This window comes from Pithys albifrons, chromosome 4 (genome assembly GCF_047495875.1).
Source record: "Pithys albifrons albifrons isolate INPA30051 chromosome 4, PitAlb_v1, whole genome shotgun sequence".
NCBI classification, from domain to species: domain Eukaryota; kingdom Metazoa; phylum Chordata; class Aves; order Passeriformes; family Thamnophilidae; genus Pithys; species Pithys albifrons.
This window is the reverse complement of record NC_092461.1, coordinates 41,703,325-41,730,918: the sequence shown is the minus strand read 5'-3', so window position 1 is coordinate 41,730,918 and position 27,594 is coordinate 41,703,325. Positions and strand designations below refer to the sequence as shown.

The 27,594-nt window shown below is 41.2% G+C and overlaps 1 protein-coding gene across 3 annotated transcripts in view; it reads right to left on the bottom strand.

The window, feature by feature from the left end:
* TAF2 (TATA-box binding protein associated factor 2) overlaps positions 1–27,594 on the bottom strand; it is a 71,140-nt gene that overhangs the window by 41,215 nt on the left and 2,331 nt on the right. For all 3 annotated transcript variants that reach the window (XM_071553930.1, XM_071553932.1, XM_071553931.1), the window contains exons 3-10: positions 26,897–27,057; positions 7,700–7,818; positions 5,845–5,986; positions 5,231–5,462; positions 4,719–4,903; positions 4,146–4,259; positions 2,784–2,883; positions 1,067–1,152 (exon numbers count right to left, since the gene is read on the bottom strand). In XM_071553930.1, coding sequence (XP_071410031.1) covers positions 1,067–1,152; positions 2,784–2,883; positions 4,146–4,259; positions 4,719–4,903; positions 5,231–5,462; positions 5,845–5,986; positions 7,700–7,818; positions 26,897–27,057 — 1,139 coding nt within the window. The remainder of the gene's footprint in view (positions 1–1,066; positions 1,153–2,783; positions 2,884–4,145; positions 4,260–4,718; positions 4,904–5,230; positions 5,463–5,844; positions 5,987–7,699; positions 7,819–26,896; positions 27,058–27,594) is intronic.

Genomic DNA, 27,594 nt, shown 5'->3' with positions numbered 1-27,594 from the left:
TGCATCTGTGACTGTCAAGAGCCAGAAAACATGGTCATTGCTGAGGGTTCACCTGGCTGCAAAACTAGCCAACATGTCCTATTTCTGACTTCAAAAACACACCATTCAAAATTTAAATGGGTGATTTTCATAATTCATTCTGTTCTAAATCCAGAGTTCTAATTCTAAATGAACAAAGTCTGGATTTGTATACAATCAAATGCAAGAGAACCACTGTTACAGACAACTTTGGTTGCATTTTCACAATACAGGAGCTTCTGCGGCAGCAAAAATTAGAAATTCCCATATTGCCTCACTCTACCTCACAGGTTTGCACATGCTGCTCATGAGTTTCCAAAGAGCAACTCCTTGTGAGGCTGTTTCCTAATCAGATCAATTTATGCAATGAAAGTAAAACCCAGTAAAAGCTTGTCATTGAAACCCAGATAAACTACTGATCTGACAACCAGTAATATTCGTCTACCTCCAGTGGTTTGTACTACTCAGTGGGTAACACTGCAGTACCACAACAGAGGTAAGGGAAATAATTTTAAACCAAAACTACTGAAGCCACAGTTATTGGGAAAATACAAACCCAGCCAGTTCACATTGGAAACCAATGGTTCTTTACAGTACACTGATCTAATACATTTTTCCCCTCAAACATATTAAGACATTTCAGCATAAAATTAGAGGTTGATATCTGACAGTGGAAAGAGAAAAGAGCAATGAAATAGAAGGCTGATGATACTGCAAAAACCCTGAAAACTAACAAACTACTCCAGAAGAAGCTCAGGTCCAAATTTTGGCACCATATTCTCTTGTATGCTTTTACTAAAAATCATTTTCGTAACAGCATTAAAAACATTCATTATACTTAATTCCCTTTGAGATTTAAAGTGTATGAAAAATAAAACCACAGTTATTAAAATATGCTCAAGATGTACTTTATGAGACTGGTAATATATGTCTTGGGCAGCTCAAGATCTTCAGCCTTTGGCCTTGTGCTACACAACACACCCAAGGCATATATTAATGGCCCCATAAAAACATACCCTGCAATGACTAGCAGCTTAAATAAACATACTTGTCTTTCTCTTTTCCTCCTCCGAATATTGGATGCAGTAAAACTCCACCAGTCTTCAGTTCATATGCCACTATTTTATCTAACTCCTAAGAAGAACAACATACATAAGCAAGCATATTTTCAAGAGCAGAGAAATTATTTAAAGAAGACAGGAATGCTTTTAATATCATTGTTCAAGCCATACCTCCTAATTAAGCTTATTTACAAAGAGAAAGAATATTTTAAAATCAGGGATGTTCCTTGCATGACAAACAATAATAAAACAGTAGAAATAAGCAGTTAATACTTGCTTTGAGTCTGGACAGTGGGTCAACCCACAACACTACTGAACTACATTATAACTAAAGAGTATTATTATTCAATAAAAAAGTGGTCTCTGACCAAAAGAAATAAAGGTGATCAGCATTTCCTTGCAGCAGAAAGCCTCAATACATGCACACAAACATACATATATGTATGAATGTTTATAATATATTTAAATAAATAAATTTTTAAAATATTAATAAATATATATATTTATATGTCTGGCCCAAGCTTGGCACTGGAACATGAGTCTGATTTTGTGTGATGTTGTGCCCATATTAACAAGCACACATTAAGACAGGACATTTGCATGGGCTCATGTCATCCAACAGTCAATATGAATCAAACCAGTGTGAAATGCTGTCTGTCTGCAACCCAGTGTTGGCTACAGATTTTCCAAATGTTGAAATGTCTTGATATTTATAGATTCATATGAATTTACCCACTTTGGCAACACATTCAAAGAAGGGCAGGCAGAACTGGAGGCTGTGACAGTAGCGCCTCTCAGTTCTATTCGGACCAGTTAGCAACTCGTGGGGAACAACACGAGTAACTTGTATCTAAAAGCAACTTCTGCTTTTGCAACATGCAGAGAAGTCTTACAACAGACCTTCATCCAGTTCTGCTGCTCTCTGCAGAACCCACACCTTCAGCACAGTGGGTAAGCTGAATGAGCATCAGGAAGATAAGGATATGGTATTGGGTCCCCATGTGAGTCAGGGATGTAAATGGAGCTCATGGGTTGGGAATTTACCTTTTTGGAACAAGGAGAGTAAGAATGAGAGGAGGAAGATACCCATCCTTTGGTGAAAGAGTGTTACTGGCAAAGAACGAGCAGTCACTGCTGCTGTCACTAAAAGGTACCTGTCTTAGAGCATTATATTTGGAAATGTAAGCTCTAGATAGAAATTCCTTTTCCAAGAAAAGAAATCCCTTCAATGGGGATTTTTTACTGTTTCATTATTTCATTTAGCACTTCAGTGATATTAAAAGGTACCTGACCCACTCTCTTGATCCAAGTTCATACTGGATAAGAATAGCCAACACAGTAAAACGAGTTCCCCAAATACATATCCTTATGAATCCTATTTCTATGTATTCAAAAAGTAACATATTTTTTAACTTTTGTTTTGGTGTAAAAGTCCAAACAAAAAAAGGAAAAGTAATTGCACAGAGAGCCAATGAAAATTATTATTGATTGTTCACATCCAGTCACAAAAATTTATTTTGGTTCCTATGTTTGGTGGTTTTCCTTGTAGAAAATGGCAAAAATATTTCAGCTCTAAGTTTTGTCACTACTAAACACGTCTTTAGCTTGCAATGCAAAACTGCTTTTATATTCTGGTTTTATACTGTATCTCCTTTGTTGCCAAACGTCTGAAAGGCATAGAAAATGAGACCATTACAATGTTACCTGTTTAATCCAGTGGCGATACTCATTAACACCAAAGGTTTTTTTCATCCAAAGGCCATAAATGTAACCAGAGATTCCCTTCAGCACCCATTCATCTGACCTATAATACCAAAGAAACATGAACTATGTAACTTCAGAAGACGTTTTGTAGGGGATGGTGTTTTTGACCAGCTCAAAAATAGTTACAAATTTCAACAGATTATATAACTTCTCCAAGTCTGATGAGCTGTGAACCAATTTATGGATCTTGGCACCTGGATGGGACCAATGAAACTGAAAAGTCAGTGAAAACTGAACTTTTACCACAGAAATCCAGATTAAAATATAAACCCAAACTATTTTAGCTGAAATAGTAATAATAAATGTGTGCAAATGGACACTAAAGCTAAGGCAACTGCTAATCTATACGATCCTAATTTCTTAACAACATCTCAATGCAATGCAGAAGATTTGGACAGCAAGTAAACAAAATACCTATTTCACAATTTGGTGGGCATCCATTTAAACACATCTTCTGTGAGTTACAGTCCAAGAGAGAAAACTAAGGACAAAAACTACAACATGACCATAAACTAGAATTGTAAACAGAAGAATGATACACAGGGCACAATGAAGTGAATAAAACAGGAACATATAAAAAGGGAATCATTACAAAAGATGCAAAAACTTGTCTTCACCATGGAAGTAGGCTAGCAATGAGGAAGAGAGCAAGAGAAATTATAAGAGAATGAACATCTATTTAAGAATATGTTGATTTCCTTTTTTAAGACAAGGATACTGTGGGGCATACACTTTTGCCAAGAAAAAAAGGAATGGGCTACTTGTCCCCAGTATGTAAAGTGTATGCAAAAGGCTTTGAAATAAATAGTGATCATAACTGCAAGAGCCAGTTGGGAAGATTTTCTGAGCAATGAAGCTGTAGCCACCTTAGCAGGAATTTTCCTGTTTGTCACTGATTTCTGCATTGCTCTCCCTGAACAACTTCTTAATTTATTAGTTCTGTGTCCTGTAAGTACTTCCTATGCAAGCTACATTTCTTCATCCAGAATATCTGACAAAAATTTGCTGATGATGCAGAAGAGTCTCCCTTCTAAAATTTTCAGTTGCCAAAGCACACTACAACATTCAGGAAGACATATACAATCTCAGGCATTGGAACTTTTATCTCTCCTCTTCTCCTTTCAAATAACAAAAAATACTAATGGATTTTCATTTATTGAGCTGGATTTATTAATTTTTTTCTTGCTTTCTTCTACAATTACTGTTTCACTTATTTTGCTGATAAGATGCAATATGTAAATTAAAATTTTAGCTTTCCAGCTTTTTCCCATTTTCAAGAGAATTCTATGGTAAAATACTTACCAGGACATTCTGGATATGAAACATCCAAAGAATTGCTGGGCCAGAGCCTGTGCTAAGCACCTCCTTGTCAGTGGAGTTTCATCTATAATCATTGCGCTGTGCAAGAGGTTTGTGCTGAACCCCCATAAAAAGAAAATAACACAACATGAGCATCAACTCCAAAGAAACACAGGAAACTTTGCTTTAAAAGCCAAAACATATAAAATCATTCATTCACTGTTTTCCCAGTGAGATAGTAACACCTTTTTTTTAATAATCTTAAACCAGGCATATCTCTTGCTATTATCATCTATATACAACTCTCTGTGTAGAACCTAAGTAGTGTAACTCATGGAACTCTCTTAGATTCCTGATACCCTACTTGAGCTGAAGAAAAGTAAAAAACAATAAAACTTCTGCACTTAATTTGAGACTAAATATTTCATGCATGACATTTCTCATTCAGAAGGAAAATCAGCGTCAGTTTTTTCTTAAAGCAAATACAAATCCAACATCTTCATAACAAATAAAAATGGAAATGGTGTTAAAAGCCTGTAATGCCAACAAAAATAAGCCTTTTTTCTCAATACTAACCTGAAAATACTCATGGATGCATAAGCAGCTACTTCAACATAAGCTTCATCTATAAAAACAGTCTTGAAACAGGAGTATGGATAGCGGCAGGTAAGAATCTCCTCATAAAATTCAAACACCTCATGAAGGTATGATGTGGTATGTTTGAGCAATGGGAGAAGTTGCGGTAAGCAAAAATGAGTCACCTACAAAGGAAAATTGTTACAAGGTCTACGAATCTATTTAAATACATAAATATCCAGCATATTACATAACAGGGAAAAAACCCAACTCTGACTAAATCTGCCCCATAAATTCAGACATAAACAGAGTTATTCTCCATCAAAGGCTTTAATTTGGTGATAAATTTAAATACAGGCATTACTAGACAAGCTTGATCATATAACTGTACTGATGGAGGTTGATCTAGACATAGTCATACTTGATCAATATATACTAGCTGCACATAAGAAGTCAGCAATTCTTTTAACGAAAAGAGAAAAAGGAGCCCCTCCTATGATGAAGATTATTACCTCATGCATGTATGGATCAACAAGGATCTCAAAAGGTCCTATTGCCAAGGAGATGTTAGAAGCTGCAGTTGGAATAGTCAGCATGTAATGAAAAGTCTTCTTTCTCATATCATGGGTGTAAACAGTTTCCACCAAATCTCCGTTTGAAACAGCTACCATTGCAGCATCTACAGTATACTCAAGTTTCCAGGTACACAACTCAGAATATGAATCAACACACGGAAACCAAAATCTAGGAAAGTTAGGATTGGGGGGAAAATGGTTAATAATTATACTCAACAATTAGATTCTTTTTCACACATGATTTTTCTCTCAAGGTCCAAACTATTCCTAAACACTTTTAGAATATATGAATATTGAGATACTGTTTCCTACAATACATTAATTTTATAAAGCTTTACAAGTTTTTTTGCCATTACCTCATGCTGAGCTATAAAAACCAGACATCCTATACTAGTCATTAGATACTACTTCACATCAATAAGCTCCTTTCAAGGATAAATTGAGTTTCAGACTTTTTCATACTTAAGAATATTCAAAGAAATTATTTGTATTTCCTACACTTTGAGATTAAATAGGAAGCACAGTCTAACATTCAAAGACAGTTTTTTTACCTCGTAGAATTTTGATAACCACATGAAAAGACATGAGCCCCTCTTTCAGCCATGTTGCCCTCCATGTTGGGTACCACAAAATGAAGGCCTCCTTGTGGCTGGTCCAGAGAAAAGTTTATATGCACCTTTAGGACTTTTAACTCTGCAGCACAAAGACCAAAATTGGGTGAATATATACAACTTACATGAAAGTTATTTCAGAATAATAATTCAGTTTGGGATTCTTGGATTATGTGTTTATGTCATTCTCACGGACTTCTGGGTCCACTTAAGAAGTACAACACAAAAGCTTAAAACCTGAGTCCTCCTGAGCATAATTTGCAGGATATGAATTTACAGGAACCTTTATCAATTAATAAAAATTGCAATTTGAGCTACATTTCATCTTTGAATTCCCCAACAGTGAAGCATCTTTATCCACCGATTGTACCCTAACCATGAACTCTTTTGTAGCTTGCTGAAATAAATTTCTACAAAAACAGCATGCAGCAGGGAAATTCTTAAAAGACATATTGTCATTTGCAGTTGCTTAAAATCTCTTGTTATAGTTAATGCTTTTCCTGTAACTTAAGTGTCTTTGCTTTGGTTCAGTTTCACAGAAATCTCACCTATGAAGAGACTGGCAAGAAAAGAAATTCAGGCTACGTGGAAATTTATCCCACAAGTCTCACTATATTTTGGCTTTCAAACTTTGAAAAGTGAAATTGTACATATTTGAATATTTTCCTTTCTAGGCTTGCAAGGAAGGCAACAGGAACTTACACAAAAACTAAAATCAACAAAAATGTCTTTCCCATTAAGGTGCATCTGACATCACTGTGTGAGCCATCTTCATGATCCAGTTGTTATGATTATCTCACAGGACTCATAAATCCATGGGGAAAACTGATTAAACCATGTAAGAAAATCATACAAGAAACTAGTAAGACCCATGTCAGAAAATAAGCAACACTGGGGAGTAATTTATTAAAACAGTTACTTACTCCAGGATTTAGTATGCCAGTTTATAAAGTAGTCTACTTTCACTACGAAATCAATTTTAAAATTGACCATTCTTCAAAGCGAGATGGGATAAAACTAATATAGCTTTGTATAAAGATTGACACAGCTATATCCTTATAAATTATTTTCTGGGTTGGATCATATACGTTGTAAGTAGATTCAAAATTCCAATTTAGCATCCAATATACTCCATTATTTCGACTTCCTCAAATATTCTTTCTGGGGTCACGAGCACCCAGAGTATGGTTGTAAAGACTTAAGAAGCCGTGCAACCATTTCTCCATAATACCAAGAAGTGTGAAGGCATTTTTTCAGACTTGAAGTGAAAAGATACAGGTGATGAAAAAGGAAACAGTAACCATTATTTCATAAAATAATGTAACACTATTTCATTTATTGGGCGGTTCCGTGGTGTAATGGAGAGCACTCTGGACTCTCAATCCCAAGGACCTGAGTTTGAGTCTCAGTAGGGACCGTCCCCTGGCAGTTCGATGCCTCTCTGCCATCCGATCCCGTCAGATCTCGGATGCTCAGCAGGGTCAGCCCTGGTTAGTACCAGGGGCTGTGACAGTCCCGAGGACTTCTGTGTCACTGTCCAAGCTCGCTCGACCCTGGCAGATGAACTTTAGGACTTGAACAGTGGGGCCAGTTCTGTGCACGCTGTGCCTCACCTAAAAAATCCACTGCACAGGCTGGAAGGGCACACTCACAAGAGGAGAGCCTTTCCCAAATCTTCCTTTGCAAAGTCTGGCCATACATACTTCATTTATTTAAATCTACTATCTTCCTATGCAAACTTGTTGCTAACTACTCTATGGCGTCTTAAATTGAACTTTCAGTATGGTCTCTTTACCATCAACATGTTTCCACAGCTCCGAGGGAACCTTAATGCAGAGTTCTCCGTTTCCAGCATCTGGGTCCACAGCACTGACTGCAGCAGCATAGGCATTGGAAAAATAGTTGAGATTCCTCCTGTCAGAAATACAAGTTAATTCTTAAACTGCTTTTGTGCTGAACCAGAAAAAAAAACTTCGGCAGTTATAGAATTTCTATAGTGACTTTCAAGGTGCATGTTCAACTACATGTTTAGCTTCGTTTTTAAAGGAGTGGAAGAGAAAAGGAATAAAGCTTAGATTTCAACAATCAGAACTTAAAACATGGCTCTTGCACAAGTGATCTGTGATTAAAAATACTTAAGCAGCAATAATCTCCAATAAATTAAGTGAGAAATGCTCAGTGTTATTATCTTGCCAATAAGAGTAATATTTACATTTACTGGACTAGAAATTAAAAATTCTGTTTTTTTTAATTTAATTTCAGAATGAGTTTGTATCATTTTTCTAAAGATCTCTTGAACATCTGCTTCCTCATATATTGCAGTTTTACGTTGTAAAATGTAGTAAGATTGTACCTTGGCAATGGTATTTTTCCACCCTTAGCATGGTGAATAGGAATAGGGTTTTTAATGTATTTGTAAATATCACATAAAATATGACATGTTAGAGTTATGGCGTTAATACACAGAGAAATGTGTTGTGCTTTTTAGTCCCTAGAAAGATTTTCCTTTTTAAAATGTTACCATAATTTGCTTAAGATGCAGAAACAAATTTTTGCAATTAGGTTTGAGCAACTATGTATCAACTGCTAATTACCTGCTAATTTCATTCCAAAGTCATACTATTACTTCTAATATGACTTAGATTAACTGTTTTCTACTAAAAATGAGCATATGTCTGCTATTAAAATGCTTGTGAACAGGATGTTACTATTTACTCTGCTTATGTTTAGATACTGGAGGATGACCAGTCAAGTTCAAAAATAACCCAGCTTTTACAGCTTTATGCAATAGCTTTTATACTTTTTCAAAATGGATTTTTAAATTGTATAAAGCATGGGAGCAACATCTTTCTTAATTCTAATCCTCCAGGATACAAAGTTGTTGAAAAGCTTGCACAACTCTCTACATGAAAGGAAACTGAATTACTTATCATCTTTTCCCCACAATTTACCACTGATGAATCTAAATGCTGGAGGCAGAGACACAACCAAGCATAAAGCCACTATAGAATCACAGAACCTCAGAACAGTTTGGGTTCAAAGGAACTTTTAAAGGTCATTTAGTCCAATCCCCCTGAAATGGGTAAGGACATCTTGCCCAAGATGAGGTTGCTCAGAACTCCGTCCAACCAGATCTTCAGTGTTCCCAGGCATGGGTCATTTACCACGTCCGTGGGAAACCAGTTCCAGAGTTTCACTACCCTCACAGTAAAATAGTTCTTCCTTATATGTAGCCTAAATCTACCATCTTTCAGTTTATCCTGCGGCAACAGGCCCTACTAAAAAGTCTGCCCCACCCTTCTTATAAACCTCCTTTAAGTTTTGAAAGGTTGCAATAAGATCTTCCCGTGTTCGCCAGGCTGAAGAACCCCAACCCTCTCAAGTCTTTCACCACAGACCGGTACTCCATGCCTTTGATCATCTCTATGGCCCTCCTATGGACCTGCTCCTGCAGGCCCATGTCTTCCCGTGCTGAGGACCCCAGAGCTGGATGCAGCACTCCAGGTGAGGTCTCACCAGACTGGAGGGAAGAGGCAGAATCCTCTTCCTTGACCTGCCGCCCACGTGCCCGTGAGGCAGCCCAGGGCACCATCAGCCTTTTGAGTTGCACATGCACCCTGCCAGCTCACGTTGAGCCTCTCATGCACCAGCACCTCAAAGTCTTTCTCCACAGGGCTGCTTGCAATCCCTTCATTCCCAGCGTGTAGTGATACTGGGTGTTGCCCTGAACCAGGTGCAGGATTACTATACCACAATAGAGTACATTAACTTTTGGCTGGGGACTCCATCTTCCGTGGAATCTGGAAGTCCACACAAAGCAGACATGATCTCATTTCAGGATTTTGCTTTCATCTAACCATTCTCTATTCACCACCTACAGAGAAAATAACCCAAATCGCAGAACCTTCCTTGGAAGAAAGTGTAATTAACTTTGCCAATGCCATTCTGTAGATCTAGGTATGTTAAACACCATGCTTAATATTCTTAGTCTTCCACACATAAAAAACTTTGCTGAAACACTGAAATACATTGAGAACATATTTTCATATAGTTCTTCATCTTTTTGCAATAATAGTGCACAAATTCCCTGGCACCACTTCCAGGACCAAGAATGTTCAGGAGCAGTAAACTTGTCTACTTTGCTTGGAAGCTTCTAAAGATCAGACATGAATAGTAAATGGGACCATTTGAGCATAGGAACATCCAAATCTCAAATTTTAATACTTTTTTGTTTTCCTTTTTCACAGCTGGAGCATACCCAAAGATAGATCAGGATCTAATAGCAACAAGTTTTAAAAGCAAAAGGTTGAATTTGTACACTGGAATATACTGTAACTTCAGCTATGGCTCCAGAACTATTCAAACCTACTTAAACTCCAGCTGATGTGCTGTCTCCTAGTCTCAGTCTCACACTCCTACTCCCTCCCTCACTAAGAAGACTCTGGTCATCTGACCCTGTGGGGATGCAGCTGAAAGTGCCAAAAGGAAAAAAAAAGTCCTTTTTTTTGTTTCAGATAGCTTTCAGTTGGTTTACCTCCCTGATCTGTCACAGGAAGGCGTCAAACAATCACACTAGCCAATGTTGCTTTAACCTATCTTCAAAATGGCACCTGAGAAAGGCAAAGAAATACCATTGGAAAAACTATATTTCAAAAAAGATTGCATGACTAAAAACTACCATAGTAATTAAAAAAACTAGCAACAGCAAGCAACAGTAACATTCTGTTAGAATGTACAGTCTGAAAGTTTTCAAGTTTAATTTAAATTGATTCTGAAAACTGACTATTTTTGATAGGGGATCCCTTTCCAATACATTTGTTCCAAGTTTAAGGATTGTAATGAGTTTGTGGCTACACTTTAAACATCTGTGAGTTTACAGACAGGAAAAGGTTATGATTTTACAGAAAAAAAGGGAGACTTCACAGAGCTTAACATTTTATGGAAAAGAGTCTATTCTGATATTTCTATTTTTGTGAAATGTTCCAGTTCAAATGGGTGATTCATTTTAAAAGAAATCCATTAAAGGCTTAGAACCACAGATTAATTTTTTGTAGGTTGAACTATTCTCCATAAACTGGATATGGTCATTTTAACAAAAACAGAGCACATGCCTAAAGTAACAGCCCAAGGAAGAATGCTAAATTTACCGAATTCTAAGTGTAGATTGACAATTAAAAACAAATACACAGTAGTTTCTTTTTCTGGCAGAGATACATTTTATTATTAGAATTCACCCCAAACACTGTTAATTACACTCCAAATGCATGCAGCTTGATTGACTGCAAAGAAGTGATCCTCCAGAGGCTTATTTTTTAAAGCTACTAATTGATTCCAAGTAACTCTATGTCAATTTTCCATAGCATTTCTCACTACTAGATGCACCAGTGCTACAAATATATGTGCTAAACATATAGTCTATAAACTACGGTCTTACAGTACTTAGCATCAACCTGGCAAAATAAGTTCTTTGATCTACATGCAATCCATTATTCTTCATTATCTGTAATTCATTTACTATTTTAATTTACTTCCCAGGTAGAATTAGCACTTGATATTGGAGTGTAATGACAAAGCATACACTACATATAGCATATTTTAAATATATAGTATGTACATATACAGGTAATTTATAAATAAGGCAATGATTTGAATCTTTGGCACACTGAAAAACCTAATATTCATTCCTGCCCAAGATTAAAGGCATTGTTCTCCTGTTTTTCAACAGTTCTCTACATCTTTGTGTCGTGGTTTAGGAATAGTATTCCCTAATGCAGTGTTCCCACTGAAACACTCCAAGCCATGCACCACTCAGTCACTCCCTGCTTCCTCTGCCCCTTCCCCTATGGTGAGCTGAAGAGGAGAATCAGAGGCACAAGAGGTAAAGAACCCAGGATGCAATAAGAGCAATTTACTGGAAACAGCAATAAAGTAAGCCAAGAAATAGCAACAATAAAAACCACAAAGTGTACAGGACAAGAGGTGAACGATTCACACGTCAATGCTCATCCTGCAGAAAACCTCTGAAAACACCCAAATGTTCCTTCTCATGCTACCCAATGCAGCAGCGAGCGCTTCCCCGGCCCCTGGAAAATGACTGAGGTGGTACAGAACAACCTCCAGGTCCCAGGCGTATCCCCTCCCAGCTACTGCAAGAGTTAACCCTATCGTGGCCAGAACGAGGACACGACCCACCCCTTAATCTATACCATCAGTGTTGTACCCAAATCCTGCACCTACTATATATGTGTATGTGCATATGCATATACATACATACATATATATAATATATATACACATGTACACATATATATGTACAAGCACAGGTATCATTTCCATAGTCAGTGGCCACCCCTCCAAGATGTCTGTTGAGTTCATTTAGCCCATGACTGTAGGTTCTATCTGTCCCAGATGTCTCCCAGGGCAGGAGGGCTGGCGTGCTGCTGGCTGGTTGCAAGGTGCATGAGAGGCTCACAACCGGTCAATCTGAAGGAGGTAACTCATTTTCCATGGTAGTTATGGCATATCGTGGCAGTGTCATTGACCAACCAATATTATACAATTCATCATTACAGACTGTAGCCTGACTCTTGGGTACGTATGTCCTTGGCATACTTTTACAGCCAACTTTTCTACCTGGCCAGCGATGTGTTGGCACAACTCAGCAGCCCAGATGGGTTTCCTTCTGTACTGCCAATTGGTCTTTTTCCCTCAGCCCAGCCACCCCCTAAGAGCATTTGCTACCATCCAGGAGTCACTGCAGACACAGAGCACTGGTCATTTCTCTTGTTCAGCAATGTCTAAAGCCAGTTGGACAGCTTTCAGCTCTGCAACCTGACTTGATCCACCTTGCCTCCCAATAGGTTCTGCAACTCGCCACGTAGGATTCCATATGGCAGCTTTCCATTTTTCATGTAGACCTACCATACAGCACGAGTAAAGTGAGGGTGTCCGTTTTAATTTCGTGGTAGCTGATTATATGGCCAGGCCTCCTCACTTTGTGTCATCTTTTCCTCCTTCTCCTGTGATGGTAGTCTGAAATTTTCACCTTTGGGTCAGCTTGTGAAGGACTCCAAGATCTCTGGGCAACTGGGATTTTGAACTCTGTGTGTCACGAGAGTGCTCTTACTCCACGTAGCATCAGTGGCATGATGCATGGAAAGGACTATCCCTTTGAACATCCAGCCCAGCACTGGCAGGTCAGAGTGCCAGGAGCTGTGCTTCAGTGCCAATCGCTTCTGAAGCAGCTCAAACCCATTCATAAGCTGCCACTATCTCTTTTTCAGTTGGTGTGTAACGGACCTCAGATCCTTTGTATACCCAACCCCAGAACCCCAGGGGTGGTCCTCAAGTTTCCTCAGGTACTTTCTGCCAGAAACTCCGGGAAGGGCCATTCTCCCTGGCTGCAGTGTAGATCACATTCTTTACATCCTGTACTCGACTGACTGGCCTAAGGGCAACTACATGAACAATCTACTGTTTAATTTGTTCAAAAGCTTGCTGTTGTTCAGGGCCCTACTTAAAACTGTTCTTCTGGGTCTCTTGATAGAGAGGGTTTACAATCTCATTGTAATCTGGAATATGCATTCTCCAAAACCCCACTGTTCTTAGGAAGCCCGAGTTTCCTTCTTAACTGGTTGGTGAGGACATAGATGCTTTATGCAGCATTGCGGGAAAGGGAAATGGTTCCCACCTGTCCTCCGGAGCTGGGGAGCACTGAGACAGAGACATTTTCAGTCTGTAGGTGAGGGGCGAAAACAGGTTTATTGCAAAATTCCGGGGGCTTTTATGGGGTCCCCGGGGGGAAGAGGCTGGAACTGGAACTGGATTGGGTAAGGGCTTGGGTGGAAGGGTGTTGCTTAGGTCTGGGCTAGTGAAGGGGGAAATGGGAGAAGCACAGCCAATAGAAACTCACTGATTGGGCACAGACAGGTGAGATAACCAATACGGCTAGGACAGGGGTGGGGCTGGCTGTGTGGGTGGAGCAACATGGCGCTGACCAGGGAAGCCAGGAGGCTGCCATGTGCAAGGACGTCCTGGCACAGAGCCACTCTGGCTCCATCCCGCTGGGCAGCAGCCCCAGCTTGCCTAGGACCAGTGGGGGCCACCGCAGCAGTGCAGGGCGGGGGTCCCTCGGGCAGGGCTGCACCTGGCCGAGGGGGGAGGGAAGAGAGGGGAGGGGAACAATGCTGTGCTTATGACTCATCTGGAGAACAAAAGCCTCCAGGGAACACAGGGAAAGACAGGGTGGGGGGTGGCAACCCAGCAGGAAAGTGATAACGAGCAGGGAGAGGTTGTTGCAGCCCGATTCAGGTGGGCCTGAGTGACCACCTTACAAGTTTCGTTTTCACCTTAAAAGGACATGTTTCCAGCCTCAACCAATTGGAGTCAGACCACCCCACCTGGGGTGGGGTCACTTGAGGTCATATATACCTGTGTTTTTGAATAAACTTGGGATTTGCTTTACATCACATTGGTGTGTGCAGTCCTCTCTAGAGCAGGCTGCGACAAGTGGTGGACCCCGACGTGTCTCAGAACATTGGTGTCTGCAGTCCTCACTAGGGCCTGGCGACAACAAATGGTGGACCCCAACGTGTCTCAGAACATGAAACCCACCTGCACGCCTGCCTAGAGCCTTAAGAAGTGGCCCCTGAGAGCTACTATGCCCCAGTTTTTTTGGGTGCTTTGTGGAGAAGCCCCTGAGAGCTTCTGTCTCCTGTAAACTTGGGAGTTTTGTGTAGTGGCCCTGAGAGCTGCTGAAAGAACGTGGACTGAAGGAACCACGACCTTCGAACCGGTGAGTTAAAGAAACATGGGAAATTCCAACTCGACTAAAACGAAGTTATTGCTTGATAAATTTGAGAAACTAGCTCGTGTAACGAAAACAAACATTGAAAGACAAGCATTACAGGAATTTTTGGATTGGTGCTTCAGTCGAGGGCACCTAACAGATGCCAATTCCACGCTTTCCATAAAATTATGGGACAATATTGGGGCAGATTTGTGGAATTTAGTGCAAACTGCACCCGAAGAATTTTTGCCGCACATTTCGTCATACTGTTAGAGGTAGAACGAGCCCGTAAAAACCTCGATCTACCGGAGAGAAGGGAAAAAAGTCACTTTCTGCAGGGAGATTTTTCCCCTGAACATCCTTCTGCACCGCCGTGGGCACCGCCGCCCGCAGAAACGCCGCCGCGGTACCCATACGCGGCACTGCCCGCTCCCGCTCCGGAAAACCCGACAGAATCACAGCAACCATGGAATCAAAGCTTTTCCACGCCGTTCGTCACGGCAAAAAGCCAAGAAGTCGTCTTTGCACCGCCTTACAATTCACAGCGAATGAGACCACCGGCTGCCGCTGTAGAAGCGGCCGGACCTCAGCAGCAACCTTGGAACCCCACGAGACACGCCGCAGAAAACCAAACCGTGAGTGAGTTTTATTTAAATCCTAACTCCGAGAAGGCGCGATGGGGAATGCCCTCAGCCGAGAGAGACATGTGGAGGGGGAGACAAACCCCTTGGAGTTTCTCTTTCCCTGTCCATCCACCTTCGGCGCCGGCTCCACCGCCGCCGCCGCCAATGCCCTGCGGGTACCTCGGGGCTGGGGTCGCCCCGCCGCCGCGCTCCCCGCCACCCCGCGGGTACGCTGGAGTTGCTCCGTTGCGGCAGGAGACTGTTCAGGCAGACATTCCAGCAGGGCTACAGCCGCCCGGCATAACCGCGTGGCCAGGAAAACAGAGAGACCACGTGATGGCAAAGCCCACGAAATCAAACAAAGGAACGGCGCGCCCTGACCACGAGGCGCCAGGACCGCCCAACCCCCCTCCCTACTGCCTGCCAATCACAGCGCATGCACCAGGCGCGGGTCCGCCGCAGCCTGCAGGGGCCGGGGTCGGCTCCGAATTCGCCCGCTCCGGGGGCAGATCAGTTCCCGCGCCACCACCACCACCTCCTGCGTGGATCGACTACGTCATGGAGAGGGGAGAGACTCCTCCCCAGTGGAGCGGAGCCACCGGAGCTCCCCCTGAGCGTTCCCTTCACTGCGTGCCATCCACAGCGCAAGTGCCCCGAGAGCGAGTTCCCACAGCGCCGGTCGCGCAGGAGACAAGTTCTGCAGCACCAGTGGGGACTCCCTCCCCGATAGCCGTGCGCTACCCGCAGCTGCCAACACCGGCACTGGAACCCCCCGCGCCGGTAGAGACTGCCCCTGCGCCGGCAACCTGGTACATGCAGCCTCCATCACCGACAGCCACACCCACCAGCTGTATCCCAGAATGGAGAGCAACAGAAAAAGAAGCCTCTGTTTGGGACATGCTGGGGGGAGATGGAAATTGCAATGCTGTTAACTTAATTTCAAAGCTTTCTGATACCCAGGTACCAGATTCTGCAGATGGAGTCACAAAGCCACCTCGCGACCTCACATTTAATACCCAGCAAAGGTACAAAGAGTTAGTATCCATAGCTGCAGAAGTAGGTACACCCTCACCTTCCCTGCAACCCCTGGTTTCTGCGCCTGTGATTAACACTACACAAGGCTTAAAATGGGAGCCACTTGATTGGAAAATTGCACAAAAAATACACAGTGTAGTCTTTCAATACGGCTATGACAATGCTTTGGTAAAAAACCAAATCACAGCCTTCATAAAATACAATAACATAATCCCAGCAGACACTAAGGTTTTAATGGAGTTTATTCTACCTCCTACTGCTTATATGATATTTCTACAGAAATGGAAAGAGCAGTTAACGGAGGAACAGGAAAAAATATACACTTAGAAACTGGACATCCCTTAAGATTAGCATCTTTAGACCAGCTAATGGGATCAGGAACTTATGAAGACCCACAAACACAAGCTGCATTACATTTTCATATTTTGCAACAGTCAAAGAATGCTGCTTTGACCGCATTCTCTAATCTGCCTAAGAAGGGAAAACCTTCTCTACCCTATATGCAAATAATGCAGAAACCTGGACAGACATTCATGGAATTTGTAGATAAAGTAACAGAAGCTTTGGATGCTGCTCCAAATATTACCCCTGACATTAAACCAGTATTATTGAAAGATCTGGTAATTAATAATGCCAGTCCTCAATGCAAACAGCTCATAGCCTCTCTACCAGCCACAGCTACTTTGGTACAGTTAATTGAAGCCTGTGCCAGATTGCCCTGGGTAGAAGAGGAGGAAAAAGCAAAGCTACATGCTTCTGCTCTAGCCACAGCTCTTAGCAAACAATCCACCAAAAAAAGGGGGAAAAGACCCTGGAATTTAACAACAAAATCTTGTCCAGCACAACCAAAATATAGCAGAGCTCAAAGGTTCACTGGAGAATGTAACCGTTGTCACAGACTCGGTCACAAAGCCCAAGATTGTCATTCTAAATGTAAAAAGGATGGTACTCCTCTAACAAACATGGGGTGGGGAGCTGGACCTCCAAAAAACCAGAGGGGCTGCAAGCCATGGGGCGCAGCCAGTCAAATAGCTCATGGAAACTGGAGCCACACTGCCTTCCCCATATGGCAACCACAACCACAAGCAGCAGTAGCCTAGGACTAGTTGTTAACTGTCCAATCAAACAAGAACAGTCTAGTTCAAGAGCATGTTGTTTAGCCTGTATTTTGAAATTCTGTTAATTTTCAGTTAAAGTGCAGTTTTGAGCTTATTGCACTGCCAAGTTGCCCAGCAGGATGTAGGGATGAGGATACCTGCCCCCTAAGCTGCTGAACATTTTCTAGAGAGCGTAAGATCATCAGTACTTACTCTCTTTCAGTGTTGGTTATGTTTAGCCTTTGTGAATTTCCTCTGTGAATTCACACTTGTTTACTGCTTCAACAAGAGTGTATAAGGCCTAAAAATCAAAGCTTCATTCTCAAACCTCTGTGATGGCCACACAGAAGTTCTGAGAATGGACCTTGAACATAAGGAGATTTAGTTCAGCTGGACTGAACTTGCTTCTTTGCTAAGTTAAGTCACTCTGCACTCTTGAACACTTTGAAAATTCTAGTTTGTTTACAGTGGTTTGTGCGGTGACGACTGCACAAAAAGACCACAATTTCACGCGTGAAAGAAAAGTTTCTTGTTTTGCACTAGTTGTAAGTTTGCAAATTCCAAACATACATGTCTTAGTCATGTATTAGTTTGTGTGAGTTTACAAAGGTTACTGTACCTCCTTCCAAAAGTTCTATTTTGAAAAGAGAGGGGGAGGTAGGGATGTGTAACCTGCAAATACCCTGTTAAGTCTTGAATTAGCAAAATTTGAGATATTCAAAAAGTTATTTCTCAATTTTCAAAATTTTCAGCCTTTCTGTTCAAGTTGCAATATGCATGATGTGTATTATGTTGTTTGCATTTTTGCTTTGTTCTTTGAAACAAAAGGGGGAGATGTTGCAGCCTGATTCAGGTGGGCCTGAGTGACCACCTTACAAGTTTCGTTTTCACCTTAAAAGGACATGTTTCCAGCCTCAACCAATTGGAGTCAGACCACCGCACCTGGGGTGGGGTCACTTGAGGTCATATATACCTGTGTTTTTGAATAAACTTGGGATTTGCTTTACAACACATTGGTGTGTGCAGTCCTCTCTAGAGCAGGCTGCGACAGAGGTGATACAGAAAACTTGCTTAACTAAAAACCGTACAAATAAAACACATAATTTTAAAACTTCAACAAGTCTCTCATGTATGTGGCTAGGAGAATTCAAGGTATCTCCCAGCGCTGTCCTCCTTGGAGGTCCATACCAGAGCTTGCTCTTTCCATACTTCATAGTCTGGTCTGTTTCCCACAGATGCCATCTTGTTAACCATGTCCACTGGAATCTGACAACATTGATCTTGCCATTTTACTCCCAAAACTGCATTTTCTGGGCAGGTCCCTTTACTTTACTTTGTTTTATGGCAAAACCAGCTTTCAGGAGGATCTGGATTCTCTTCCCTTTCTCAAAAACTTCCTCTGCTGTGTTAACCCATATGAAGATGTCATCAATGTACTGCAAGTGTTGTGGAGCCTCCCCCTTTTCCAGTGCAGTCTGGATCAGTCCATGGGAAATAGTGGGACTGTGTTTCCATCCCTAGTGCAGTCCATTCCAGGTGTACTACACTGCCTTCCAGGTAAAGGCAAACCATTGTCTATGCTCTGCTGCAAAAGGAATGGAGAAGAACGCCCTGGCCATATTGATGGTGGCAGTACTTCGCTGTCTTGGCCTTGTTTGTACTGAAGATCCAGTATGTCCGGCACAGCCGCACTCACTGGTGGTGTGACTTCATTCAGGCCACAATAGTCCTCTGTCAGTCTCCACACTCCACTGGACTTATGCACTGGCCATATATGACTTTTTAAAGAGTGGGTGAGTCTTGCTGACCACTCTATGGCTCTCCACGTATCATCTCACGGATGGGGTCAGAGAGTCCTGGTTAGTGCAGTGTTGTCAACGGTGCACTATTATGGTAGTAATTGGTACCTGTTGTACTTTGACCCTCAGCAGTCCCACAGTAAAAGGGCTCTCTGAGAGATCAAGTAAGATATTCGGCTCTCTTCCTTTGTGCTAAAATAATCTATGCCAAGAATGCACCGGGCCTCTAGGCCAGTCACAATGGGGTGTTTTTGACATTTGTTCCCAGTCAGGCTCACTTCAGCTTCCAAAACAGTCAGCTGTTGGAACCTCCCTATCACCCCAAAAGTAAAGATGGATTCTACCCCTACACATCTTCATGGCATCACAGTACATCGTGAGTACATTGTGCACTGGCATCAACTTGTTACAGTTTCAAAAGCTTTCACGGATTTTTTTGACCCTTGCCAACACAGCAATTTGAGGGTTGGGGGCGAGAGCAAAGTGGCTTTTTGGAAACAGTTTTTTCACTACTTGTGGGAGCTGAGTTAGCTAGTTAGATCCCAGCCAACTGTCTACAGCCTACACAAGAGAGTGGCTGATAGCCCCTGCATGCCAGTGTTAATTGCTTGGGAATATGGTGCAGGGGGAGGAGGTTTTTTCTTTTGTATTTTTGGGCACTTTTGCCCTGCCTTGGAAAGTGGTCAGAGAGAGGTTTTCCCACGCTCATTTTTGCCAGTGCCCCACGCTTCTGGTCGCATCAGCTTGGGTGCTAGGCCACTGCCTGGCTGGGCTCACAGTAGCACTGGAAGGGGACCTAGCTCACTCCTGACTCCACACATCTTGCACTGTTTCCTCTGAGGATGGCCAAACCACCTGGATTTGCCCCGGACTCTCTGGGGGCCAGCGCCATCGGCAGAGGAGTTTCTAATCCTCCAACACTTTTAGAAAGATGGTGACAGGGTCCTTGCGCTGCCCATGGGAAAGGTTCCAGCCCAACCCTGTGGCTGCCATTCCCTTGCGAGCTTTGGAACCGGCACCGCTCCCTCGGCTGTGCCTTTGCCCTGCCAGAGCCCGACAGCGCCCCCTGCTGGCTCTGAGTGAGTCACCGCAGCCCAAGCGTCCCGAGGCGCGACAGCGCCCCCTGCTGGTTGTAAATACAACTGCACAGAAGGGCAAAAGTTGGACTCAATTGTTTGAAAGTTTTGGTTATGGTGTTGTTGCTTGTCCTGTTTTGGTTTTGTTATAGACAGAGATAGATAGATAGATAGATAGATAGATAGATAGATAGATAGATAGATAGATAGATAGATAGATAGATAGATAGATAGATAGATAGATAAGTACAGAACTGTTATTTCTCTTTTCTACATTTTGTGCCTGAAACCTCTGAATTTCAAAATAATAATAGTAACTTGGAGAGAGTAGTTTGCTTTTCTTTCTACCCTAGGAAAGCTCCCATTCCCTCTTAGCAGACATTTTGTCTTGTCAAACCTAAACACAATTAAATCCTTTTACTCTTGTGGGTCTGATGTGCCAACCCATTAGATCCATACAGTCCAATAATCCAAGTGTCCTTTTCCTCCATGTGGCTGGAGGCAGGGCCCCTTTAATCCTGGACATAGTACTCATCGCTCAGTTCTTCTAAGTATGAACTGGAGGTGCCTCAAGAGGATAAAATGTAACATCAGCCCTTCTCCTCTGAGGACTTGCCCACAGGAAACTGGACTGGCATTTACCCTTGAAGAATTTCCTGCAGTGGTTGTTCTTCCTCTCAACTCAACTGCCCCTGCTGCCAGGGCAGAGGTGGGCTTTCATTCCCCTTCCCAGCAACCTCTCTGTGGTCATGTATGCAAAACCATGTGAGTTACCTCATGACATGTACGCCCTCTCTTGAGCAGCAGGGCACTTGCTCCCAATAGCAGAGACTTTGGTCCATACGGGCAGGGCACAGGACCTTTTCTCTCTAACTTGCTAGAGACTTCTGAGTCTGTCCACAGTTTGGACAGTCTCTTCATAGCTGAGGCCCAGGTTGGTAGGGAGGAAAACAGATGATTTTCATGTTGTCAGTAGTTACCTGAAGCACCGTTTGTTCTCCTTTCATTGACATCAATGCCAATGAGCTGGCATACAACGATGGTGCACAACAGTGGTGCGCTCCATACAAACTTCTGCCACATGGACTGGGTACACCAAACCTTATCTGAATCTACAGGGCACTGCTAGTTACTTGAATTCTTACAGGTTCCCTCCAGCACAGATAATTCTCCTAGATAGTGTATGCCTTTCTCCACGGTGTTCCACCTGCTTGGGTGCACTACTACATCATCCTTGAGAATGCCCTTCCCTCACGTTTGACAGAAGCTGCCTCCACAGGCTGAGAGTTTCTGGCCTCTTCCCAATCTCTTTGTCAATGCCCACATTCCAGGACAGGGATCTCAGTTGCCTGGCTTCACTACCATCTAGTTTCCTATCATGGGCCATGATATGCACTGGAGCAATCAGGTCACCAGAGCCTCACCCAACCTGCAGCTAAAATCTTTTCACACAGCTTACAGTTCAGCCAGGGATGGGGATCAGGTGATCATCTCTGGCCCTGCCTCTTCCTCCTGTTTTGTGGACAAAAAGCAGGGGAAAAATCAGCCTCCCCTGGTCTCCCCATAGACTGGTTACAGTTATTAATGGGCTCCCAAAGGCAGCACCAAAGGTAAGGACAGGAGAGCAACATTGAATACACATCCCAAACGACCTTTACATTGTCCTTGATGTCATCATTTCCTAAGCTGATATCACACAGTACATCAACAGAGCAAGCCTGATCCCCTCTCCTGCCCTGAAAATGAACACCATGTTGGGCATGTAGTGCATATTCAAAAACATATACAGGGTACAGACCAGGCAACATTTTTACCAATGGCTCTGTATTTAATACAACAAATGCTTAGATAAATTTGTTTCCAATTCATTCTGCGCATATATGTTGTAATCGCAACCCTTCATGTCCTACATTAGGCACCAAATAAGGCTGTTGTGGTTTAGGAATGGTATTCCCCAATTTAGTGTTCCCACTGAAACACTCCAAACCATGTGCCACTCAATCACTTCCCCCTTCCCCTGCAGCAGGATGGAGAAGAGAACTGGAAGCACAAAAGGTAAAGATCCCAGGCTGAGATAATAATTATTTACTGGAAATAGCAATGAGATAAGAAAATTAACAGTAACAGCAATAATACAAGTGACAGAGGCTACAAGTAAAAGGCAAACAATTCACACAGAAATACACTCATGGACACAAACACTCTGGCAACAGACAATATCCTACTGCTTCCTCTGCCACACTGCACTGATCCGGCTGGGAGCCCTTCCCTCATCCCCAAAAAATGATGTGAGGTGCTATAGAAAAACTGCCAGGCCCTAGGCATGACCTTTCCTGGCTACCGCAAAAATTAATCCTGTCCTGGCTGGAATGAGGACACTTCCTTTATTTCTAATGAAGTCTATCATGAATTTACAATTAGACAAGCATCATATCAGTGGAAATGAAGGCTACTTACAGCAGTAAAGTGACACATGCTTAGTCCACCAGAATTTTTTGTTTTGTGCAAAGACTAAAGGCTTGATCACTGACTTCTCAGAAGAATGAATATTGCAAGACATTTGTGCTCTGATGACTACCTACCACATTGCTCGTTCTCACAGCTTACTGCTGCTTGTAAGTAAAGCAACAGTGAAGTCAGAGGACATCAAAACCTCTTCATATTTTTAATGTTTAAAAATTACAGGCTTCAAGCTCAAAAAAAGGTGAATGTACATGTAACACACAGGAAAGCATTATATGCACGTTAGCTAGCTATCCAAAACCACAGCTTCCTTTACATAGAAGTAACAATAAAATGCAACAGCTTCTCAGCGCCACATCCCAGTTATCCCACAAACATGAAGCACATAACCAGGCACCAGCAGGATCATCGCAAACTTCACTTACCACACATCAAACTATTGCATCGAAACTCTGAAATTCTGCTGCACTCATTTAACAGTTTACAATCTCACCCATAAGATTAAGAAAAAAAGATCTCTTTTGCCAGTTTTACATAAATAGGGCTGAGATACAAGCAGTTGTCTCAGTATTCTAAATATACACTGTTGGATTATAGCACAGAAAAAGCAAATTTACTTCCCCTATACTGACAGAATCAAGAAAGCAACAATTTACAAGGAAAAGAAGGAAGATGCATAGGATAGACAGCTGTAACACGCAACAGCAGCCCTAAAGCATGACCCAATGAGACATTCTCCAACACTGTTTGCAGTCTTCAAAGGATTTCAAACTCTTCCTCAAAAGCACAAGCAAAATGGGGTTCTCTGCCACCTTCTGTATAAGCAGGAAAGCAGTGTGAATTGTTTCATACCTTATGGCATTACTCAGGTGTTTGCTCAGTCAGGGAGGAAGTGATTGAGCTACCCGAGTTCATCCACCTATTCTGATACAAAAAAGCCCTGTTGTCCTGATGCCTCCAAAGGAAATTACAAGACAGAAATCTGACTTTATTTCTAGATAAACCTTTAAGAGTTCATTCACTTGTTACCTGAAACTATGGTTTGGGATTGATGGATAAACTGGCAGTGGCATCAAAGCTGAAAATATATCTAATGCATTAATTAACAGTTTCTAACATTTCCTAAAAATTTTACCAATTTTTAATTACCTCTTTAGTAAGGGGTTTTCTGATATTCAAAAGTGACCATATACAAGATTGAAAAAAATTGTTTCACCTTTTGCAACACTGAAAATGTGGAATTTCAGAGACCATGTGTCAATGATTTTTGCATCAACACATGATAGAATCTGAAAGCATTATTTGAACTGAAAACAAGTTGACTATTTAAATTCAGAACACAGAAGTGATCTCATCCAAGAAGCAGCAAAAAATATCCTGAAATAATTTCAGTTGGCGCTGCTTGTATTGCTTGTATTTCACAAATAAAGCTCTTTTTAATCTTGAATTTCTCAAACCTTTTTTAATTATGTTTTCTTGCACACCAAAATTTGCACAACATAAACAATGAACCATTTCTCTTAACTTTCACCTCCTGTCAGCAAACAAAACCTCTCAAGTCAGAGATGCTGTAGCAATTCTTCTAATCTTTACTCCATACAGAATTTTCCATTTTTAATGGCATTCTGATTCTAAATAAGAGAGTAAGAAGATTTTAAATTATTTTAACTTTGATAAAAAGGTAGGAGAGGGTTCATTAAACTGACAACTTTTCTATGTACTTATGCCCAAGATTAGATATTAGGAAAAAATTTCTTCACAGAAAGGGACTTGTACAGACTGTCCAGGGAAGTGGTGGAGTCACCATTCCTGAAAGTGTTCAAAAAACGTGTGGACATGACACTTCAAGACACGATTTAATCGTGAACGTGGTGGTGGTGCTGGGTTGATGATTGGACTTGATCATCTTAGAGGTCTTTTCCAACTTTAACACTTCTGTGACTTTATGTATTCTTTCAGAAAACAACATCTAAGAAGCTAAAAGCCTTATCAAAAAAAAAAATGTTTGTATATAAAACCTTATAACTTGAACTTATTTTGTATTTTGTATTTGTAGCTAGTTCAGCTGCATGGGCATAAAGAACATCATCACTAAACTTGCTGTAACAAACAAGAACTTGGAAAAGATGACCAGATAATTAGATATAAATACTACTACAAACCACTGCTGTTTCCAATTCTTCATAAAGAAGCGCAGAAGAAACCCACTGATGACTTTTTTTGGAGATCTTAATTCTAGGGAGTTTTTAGGTTTCTAGCATTTCTATGTGCAATCCTGCCTAAAGAGGAGAGATGCCATGTTTAATTGCCCAATTGTGACCAGGTATTTCAACGGAAAAACACACATTTCATCTAACACTTTGAAACCCATGTTGCCTTTGACTTCTGAGATACAGAAAGAGGCATACAGTTTTTCTTTTTGTGAATATTTGGTGACCTCTGTATTTCGTAACTATGAATAACACAGGAGTTATAAAACACAGAGATTTTCTATTAAGTTTGAATAGTTGGAAAAAAACCCCCTCACTTTCTCCACAAAATTATAGAATTATCTCTCCTGATTCCTATCTTAACATAGTGGATCACTCATTCTGATTATTTTAAATGCTCCTCCTTTCTCACATCTTCCAGAAGTTATGCAGGATTCCAGTTATTACAGACTCACAGAATGGCAGAGGTTGGAAGCTCTGGGGTCATCTGGCTAAATCCTCAGCTCAAGCAGGGCCACCTACAGACAGTTTCTCAGGGGTGTGTCCAGGTGACTTGTGAGTATTTCCAAGCACGATGACTCTAAAATCTCTCTGGGTAAATTGTGCCAGTGCTCAGTCATCTTCACAGTAAAAAAGTGTCTCCTGATGTCCAGAGGGAACCTCCTGTGTTTCAGTTTGTTCCCATTACCTCTGGTTCTGTCAGTGGACACAAGTTAAAATATGTGAAATTCTATCAGGATACAAGAAAATGCTTTCTGCTGTGAGGGTCACCAGCACTGGAGCAGGTTGCCTGGAGAGACTGCAGAGATTCCATCCTTGAAGATACACAAAATCCAACTGGACAAACCCCTGTGCAACCTGCTGTAGCTGAGCCTGCATGAGAAGGTGAGTTGGACTAGGTGATTTCAGTAAGTCTCTTCCAGCCTAAAGGAGTCTGTGATTTCACATCAGCTGCTGTTAAATATGTACAATGCTTTCACCACAAGTTCTTTAACAATTCAGCAAATTGTAAATTCAATCAAGCTGGCCAAAAGAAGGTGCAAGAATATGAACATAAGTTTCAGTAAATCAAAAGAGAATACTTGGGGAAATATTTGCCCATCATGCTTCTCTTACCAAAAATCAAACATATAAGATTTTTTAACGAAGTCCCTTCCCATAATAGTTCCCCAAAACATGTGGGATGCCTCATATTTTTAAACTTACTTTTCAATATCAAATGGTGAATAAATGTAAACTTTTCCTTTCAAATTTCAAACTAAGTTCATGTAGCATTCTAGGACTTATGCTCTTATCTACAACAATAAATAATGAGAGCTTGATTCCATAGGAAAGACCAAAAGCTTTACTTTCTAGCACTTCATAAGTTTAAGAATCCCTAAAATGAGGATTCTGAATTTTTGACATACCAAGGAATAGCAACAACAAAAATATCACAAAAGTCACAACACAAACAGAATTACAGAATTAATAGACTCGAGTGGTTCAGTATCAGGACTCAAAGAAAATTTCATCGCTCTGATAACCAGCTCAGTGCCCCATAAAAATTAACACTGTATTTGCAAACTGAATTATTGAAGCTCTTGCATAAGTGGTGAATAAAGGACTACAGAGTGTCTGTCACAAACAAACAGTTCAAATCCAAGGACTTTTCTCCTATAAAGTACTTCTAAAAAAGTTTTTGGTACTTCTACAAAACAATACAAAGATATGTAATAGAAATTCTAAAGAAGAATAATATAAGAGGCAAAATTGTCAGAATACTTCCCCAAAATTAAGTCAGCATACCAAAAGTCACCACTGGGAAATTACAAGGTAAAACTTGATAGTAAAATAAAATAGATCATGCTTAAGAACAACAGGAAACACTACACCTGCAGAGTTTTAAACACACCACTTACTGCTTTGACTCTTGGTGACAAACCTCCAGTGTTGGATCATTATAGATGAAAGCTGCTTCTAAATCGTTGACTCTCACTCTGTAAATCCGGCACTGTTTACTATTCAGCTTAATTCTGTTCAGGTTTGCAACTGTGGGAAATATTGTCAGTTCCACATAACCCTATGAAAACACAAATCAAAACTTTCTGTAAAATCTTTATCAACTCACAAAACAGGGAGATATAGAATAATTCTTATTAACACAATTCAAAGAAAATAGTTGGTATAAAGATTATATTTATTTAAAAAGGAAACTACTTTGCCCTTTTAGATGTCTAGATTTTCTTTCATGCTCTTTAACAGGTGAATTTTCCCAGCTGTGAAAATAAAACAAACAAAACAAAAAACTAAACATGACTGATAATTGCCCTTGTTTTAATGGAAGTAACCCACTTCTATTGACTAGATTTCAAGTTATGAGCATCACTAGGTTTTCCATCACTATGATTTAGGTTCTGATATCTGAGCTTGAGGCAACGAATTTTAAAACCTAAGCAGAATCCGTGTAAGCAGATATCTAAATACACAAAGACCCTCGGTGACTTCAGCCCTGAAATTGAGAGTCTCTTTAAAGCCCCAGTGAACGCACATATAAGCCAGAAAACTCTATAAGCCTCTCCCTAACATCAACTAACACTGTGCAAAAATCAGTTTTGAA